The sequence below is a fragment of the Macadamia integrifolia genome, chromosome 6 (genome assembly GCF_013358625.1).
Source record: "Macadamia integrifolia cultivar HAES 741 chromosome 6, SCU_Mint_v3, whole genome shotgun sequence".
Taxonomy (NCBI): domain Eukaryota; kingdom Viridiplantae; phylum Streptophyta; class Magnoliopsida; order Proteales; family Proteaceae; genus Macadamia; species Macadamia integrifolia.
The window spans coordinates 18,396,298-18,402,422 of NC_056562.1; the positions used below are offsets into that span (position 1 = coordinate 18,396,298).

At 43.5% G+C, this 6,125-nt stretch overlaps 1 protein-coding gene across 1 annotated transcript; it reads right to left on the bottom strand.

The window, feature by feature from the left end:
* Positions 1–1,003: 1,003 nt before the first annotated feature.
* On the bottom strand, positions 1,004–2,936 carry LOC122082100. The gene is made up of 2 exons (XM_042649589.1): positions 2,819–2,936; positions 1,004–1,305 (listed from the first exon to the last, which is right to left on the bottom strand). Exons 1-2 carry the CDS (start codon positions 2,934–2,936, stop codon positions 1,004–1,006), a joined length of 420 nt encoding a protein of 139 aa, XP_042505523.1.
* Positions 2,937–6,125: the final 3,189 nt, after the last annotated feature.

A 6,125-nucleotide genomic window follows, 5' to 3' on the forward strand; every position in this document is an offset into this window, starting at 1 on the left:
AATCGTCATAGGCATCCATGAGAGGTATGAGACGAGGACAAGGAAGACGACCGTTCTGATGGAGTTCCCAAGCAGAATCAACAGTCTGGAGAAGAGGGGCTGGAACTTGATGGGGCTGAGTATCATTGATTTGGCGCATGGTATGAAGAAACTGTCGCCACTCTGATCGATGCTGCCATCGATTGATGAAGAGAGTATAGGGCTTTGTTCCATACACATGATAGTCTGTTGTGTAAGTAATGACATGGCAGGGGTGTAGGGTATGTGGAGGGTCAGTGATTTGGAGGACTGCTGGAGGTCTATGGAAAAGGATAATGGTATGGTGCATAGGTATGTCAGGGGAATCATCTTGAGGGAGAAGAGAGGTGAAAAGGTTCAACCAAGTTTCCATAGGAGCAAAGAGCTGTAGAAACTGGAAAATTGGGAGGTTAGGACGATGGGGTTGAATTGGACTACACCATTGGAAGCACATCATTTGGATAGCTTGAAGGGGAAAACTGATGGCTATGGAGTAGGCAGTACATAAATGCCAGAACATGCATTTATATATGAGGGGTAATTCCTGTAAGTCATACGAGGAATTGAAGGTGAAGACTGTGAGATAAGGGAAGTCTGGATGGCAAGAGGAGCCAGCAAGAAAGAGACCTTCTTGTCGAAGGGCTATTCTAAGAAGCTGGATGGCTGTGAGCTTGCTGTAGGTAAGGATGGCTTTGTAAGTTAAGGTATGACGGATTTCAGGAGGAAGGTGAGGAGGGATATCACAACTGAGGTTATGACCGGGTGAAGGTTGTGGTGTGGCTGAGGAGGAAGAAGATGACGCTCCTGGGGTTAAAGGGTATAGGAGTGGGATGATCGAAAAGGTAGAGGTAGGTCGGGAAAGGAAGTCTGCCAAGACATTTTCTTTTCCTTTGATGTGTTTGATATCAAAGGACCACTTTGAGAACCATTGAGCCCATCGGAGCAGTTGATCATTAGGAAGCTGTTTCTGTCGGAATTCAAGCATTCAGGGAAAGCTTGACATGTCCAGTTCGATGAGGAACCTGTGTCCAATGAGATGAAACTGGAATTTCTCAATGCCTCGTCTGACTGCAAGAATTTCCTTAAATGTGGAGTGATAATGGGCTTCAGAGGTTTTGAATGAGCCACTCTTGTAACCACAAACTGTTCTTGTAGAATCAGGGTTTTCTTCAAGGAGGACTGCACCCCAGTGTGTATCACTAGCATCTGTTTGGAGAATCCTACGACCATCAGAAGGAATTTGTAACCAGGGAAGTCTTGTAGATAACTGCTTCAAAGCATGAATAGCTGCAGAATGTTCAGAAGACCAGAGAGGAGCATTCTTTCTCAAGAGTTGATGAAGAACAGATGTATGTCTGATTTGTTGAGGAAGAAACTCAATCATGTAATTGACTATACCAAGGAATTGTTGGACCTGATGTTTTGTTAGAGGACCATCGGGAAATTGCTGTAGAGAAGTAGCAATATGCGGTTGAAGTTCATAGGTTCCTTTGGTAATAGTGACTCCAAGAAAATCAATGGTTGAAACACCAATCTGCATTTTCTTTGGGGAGAGCATGATTCCATAGTATTGAACAAGCTGATGGAAGTGCTGAAGGAGACGTAAATGTTCATCCTGTGTAGATGAAAACAGAAGAATGTCATCAATATAAATCAGGGCATGCTCTTGAATGGGAGCAAAGATCTGCATCATGGCACGCTGAAATATTGATGGGGCCGTCTTCAAGCCGAATGGCATAACTGTCCACTGTAAGTGATAACCAGGGACACAAAAGGCTATTTTTGGTCTATCATCAGGAATGATACCAAGTTGCCAAAAACCTGCTTTGAGGTCGAACTTGGAGAAGACAGTTGCTGAAGATAACTGAAGTAACAGAGCCGGACGAGTTGGTAATGGGAATTTATCATCAGCCAGGAAAAAGTTTAAAGGCCGATAATTAATCACCATTCTCATTTTTCCACGGATCTGTTCTGTTCTTTTGTTTACATAGAATGCCTGACATGCCCAGGGAGACACAGTGGATTCAAGCAATCCTTGAGCTTGTAGTTGGCTAAGTTCTTGGACTGCAAGTATCAAATGTTTAGGGGGCATTCCAGGATGACTGGCTTTTGTTGGATTAACATCTTCATTCTTCTTAAAAGGTAAGGAGATGAAGAACTTTGAATTCTGCCAGAGGGGATGAGAGTACTTAGTTAGGAACTCTGTGTGAGAGTCTGCACAAGAGGTCTGCAGAAGTTTTCCTTTAAATTCATCAAACAATGAGATAATACTGTTGGGCCCTTAAGCACTGAAGCCCGTTATCCCTTTATGGTCAAATACGGTAATCCTCCACAGGAACCTCCTTATGTTCCACCTCCTACTCCAGTTTGTAAACCTTCGTCACAACCTAAGCCCCCATCTCCCATGGTTCCTCCTTGTTGCATGTATGCGCCAGGATCCTCTTCTTCTTCCCCAGTGAAGAATTTTCCTGGTCCTACTGATTATGGTCCTGATTCTTATGGTGTACGTCATGTCTGGAAGGTTAAACCTCCTATCCTACCCACTGGACAACCAAAAGAAATCTCTCCGGCTGAAGCAGCCCTCAATTGGCAAAATGAAAATGCCATTGTCCAAAACCAGTACCTTGAACGTATCCTTACTTCTACCCAGCACACTCATAGTACTGTTGGCTGGCATTCTCAGCTTTTACAATCTCTTAAAGCTGAGATGGATCAAGTTCATACTAAACTTGCTGGTATTGCTTCCTCGACTGCTGATACCGCTCAGGTCTTTGCCCTTATTGGACAAAAAGAGAAACACCTGCGGTTTCTTGAAGCTCAGTTGCATAGTTTACAACAGGCTCCACCTCAAGCAGCAACATCCAGTCGACAGTAGCCTCTTCCTTTGACAGTTCCCAGTCTGCCTCCTCAAGATCCATTTGCCATGTACACTATACCGGCTCCTCCAGTAGTTGCTTCCCAGAGATCCTTCCCACTTGAAGAATTAAAGGCACTACAGCGTCAGCAACGTAATCTGAACCCCAGGCAACAGCAACAAAAACAAAAATATCCAATATCAAACCCAACTTTGGATAAACCTTCTCCTCCACAGTTTCAACCATATCCTATGGCTGTTACTTATCCTGCACCCTCACCACCTATTTCTACCTATCCATCACCTTCACCTTCACCTTCTCCTCCCCGAACCAAGCCCAAATATCCTCCTATAGGTGCCATAACCCTTTCTGGTGATGATGTCCTCACAGATCTTCTCACCACCTTAGCTCTCCATGACCTAACACCTGTCCCTTCTTTCATGAACACAGGCCAAGATCCCCCTGCTCCTTATCTTGCTCCTCCTACTGTTGATGAGTTGGATGGTGATCAGGATGACCCTATGGTCCATAATCCTGAACTTGCACCACAGCCCCTCCAACATATGCTCCGTTTTCCAACCAAGACCCTAAACAGTTCTTTACCCTGGATGATGGCCCTGTATCTAAATGGGCATCCAAGTTTGCTGATTTCCATGCCTGGATTAATGCTGAACTTCTCCAAGAAGGTGCTACATCAGTCAGTGTTCTGACAAAATTTGTTGCCCGTCTACAAGGAAAACTCAGGGAATGGTATTTAGCCCTTGGTGGCTATAGACAATTACAACTTGTTCAACTTCCTGAAGGTCAATTCGTCACAGTCTTATATCAAGAATTCCTTGGTCCTGTCTCGAATGATATTACAAAAGCTCGTGAAGAGTTTTTACAGCTTAAGTGTTGTTCTCTAGCTCGTCCAGATCTTGACAAACACTATGTTCGAATGACAGACAGATTCCATAAGATTGGCAGCCTTGATAATGAGAACCTTAAGCAGATCTTCTTGAACTCACTTCCAGATCCTCTTGGTGCTGATACTCTGCAGTTTCTCCGAAACCAGAACATTGCTCTAGCTTCTTGCAGCATCGGCTCCTTATACAGTTTTGCTCTCACAGCCCTTGACAAACTCTGTAATGTCAAGAAAATCTGGAAGGAACTACAATCAAAATCTGACAAGGTGTCCTCCGCTTGTGACACTTCCTGGATGAAGATCAAGTGTAAAGGTTCCGATCACAACTGTGATTGTCCTACAAAGAAGCAGTTCCATCATAAGCAGTTCTTTCACTCTTCCAGAAAACACAAGAAACGGTTTCCTTTTAAGCCTTCTCGGTTTAAACGGTTTAAGCCTCAGTGGAAATTCCTTCGGAAAAAATAATTTCGTGGGAAATCCAAGAATACTTCTTGCTTCATTTGTGGAAAAGATGGACATTTTATAAAATCTTGTCCGAACCGCAGTAAGAAAGACAAAGTGCTCCATATGCTTGCCTCTCTCCATCATGATGATCTACCAGATGCTGACCTTGAATCTCTGTATTCCTTAGATGCAGAGCCTACTGACCTCTCCCTCTTTGCTATTGATTACCCAAACGAGGTTGATCCCCAACACCTCACAGACTCAGACCCAGAGTCTTCCTTCTCCGAGTCCGAGGAATCAGATCCCCTCTACCAGGTTATTCCTTTCCTTCCCCCTAGACAACTCCCAACACCTCTTCCTTGTCAGTCTATTACCTTACCCCATGCCGCAGTAACCCTTATCCCTGAACCATATGCTAAACCAGTTCATCTGATAGCATTTCTTGATACCGGTGCTGCAACACCCATTTTGTCCCCTAAAGTTCTTCCAAACCATTTCTGGAAACCTCAAGTCCCTCCTCTACCATTTTTAGCAGCTAATGGTGAAACCTTCTACATCACCCTAGTTACTAAAAAACCCATTAAAATTCAACTTCTTGCAACCCTTTCCTTCACCCATGTTATGTTAGGATCCCAGTGTCCTGGTAAAGATCTTATTATTGGTTTTGATGTCCTGAGTCATCTTCCCCTTAAATGGACTCCCCAAGGTCTTGTATATAAACAACAACTTCTCCCCTGGTCCCCTTTTTCTAACATATTTCTTGCAGGAACAGGTCCTACATTGTTTGATGAATTTAAAGGAAAACTTCTGCAGACCTCTTGTGCAGACTCTCACATAGAGTTCCTAACTAAGTGCTCTCATCCCCTCTGGCAGAATTCAAAGTTCTTCATCTCCTTACCTTTTAAGAAGAATGAAGATGTTAATCCAACAAAAGCCAGTCATCCTGGAATGCCCCCTGAACATTTGATACTTGTAGTCCAAGAACTTAGCCAACTACAAGCTCAAGGATTGCTTGAATCCACTGTGTCTCCCTGGGCATGTCAGGCGTTCTATGTAAACAAAAGAACAGAACAGATCCGTGGAAAAATGAGAATGGTGATTAATTATCGGCCTTTAAACTTTTTCTTGGCTGATGATAAATTCCCATTACCAAATCGTCCGGCTCTGTTACTTCAGTTATCTTCAGCAACTGTCTTCTCCAAGTTCGACCTCAAAGCAGGTTTTTGGCAACTTGGTATCATTCCTGATGATAGACCAAAAACAACCTTTTGTGTCCCTGGTTATCACTTACAGTGGACAGTTATGCCATTCGGCTTGAAGACGGCCCCATCAATATTTCAGCGTGCCATGATGCAGATCTTTGCTCCCATTCAAGAGCATGCCCTGATTTATATTGATGGCATTCTTCTGTTTTCATCTACACAGGATGAACATTTACGTCTCCTTCAGCACTTCCATCAGCTTGTTCAAGACTATGGAATCATGCTCTCCCCAAAGAAAATGCAGATTGGTGTTTCAACCATTGATTTTCTTGGAGTCACTATTACCAAAGGAACCTATGAACTTCAACCGCATATTGCTACTTCTCTACAGCAATTTCCTGATGGTCCTCTAACAAAACATCAGGTCCAACAATTCCTTGGTATAGTCAATTACATGACTGAGTTTCTTCCTCAACAAATCAGACATACATCTGTTCTTCATCAACTCTTGAGAAAGAATGCTCCTCTCTGGTCTTCTGAACATTCTGCAGCTATTCATGCTTTGAAGCAGTTATCTACAAGACTTCCCTGTTTACAAATTCCTTCTGATGGTCGTAGGATTCTCCAAACAGATGCTAGTGATACACACTGGGGTGCAGTCCTCCTTGAAGAAAACCCTGATTCTACAAGAACAGTTTGTGG

Excerpts from the sequence above, each read along its gene's own strand:
- LOC122082100 (XM_042649589.1), bottom strand. The coding sequence starts at position 2,936 with ATGGATCTTGAGGAGGCAGACTGGGAACTGTCAAAGGAAGAGGCTACT. Across the intron at positions 1,306-2,818 it reads TGAGCTTCAAGAAACCGCAG|CTATTCATGCTTTGAAGCAG; the intron begins GTGTTTCTCTTT and ends AACATTCTGCAG.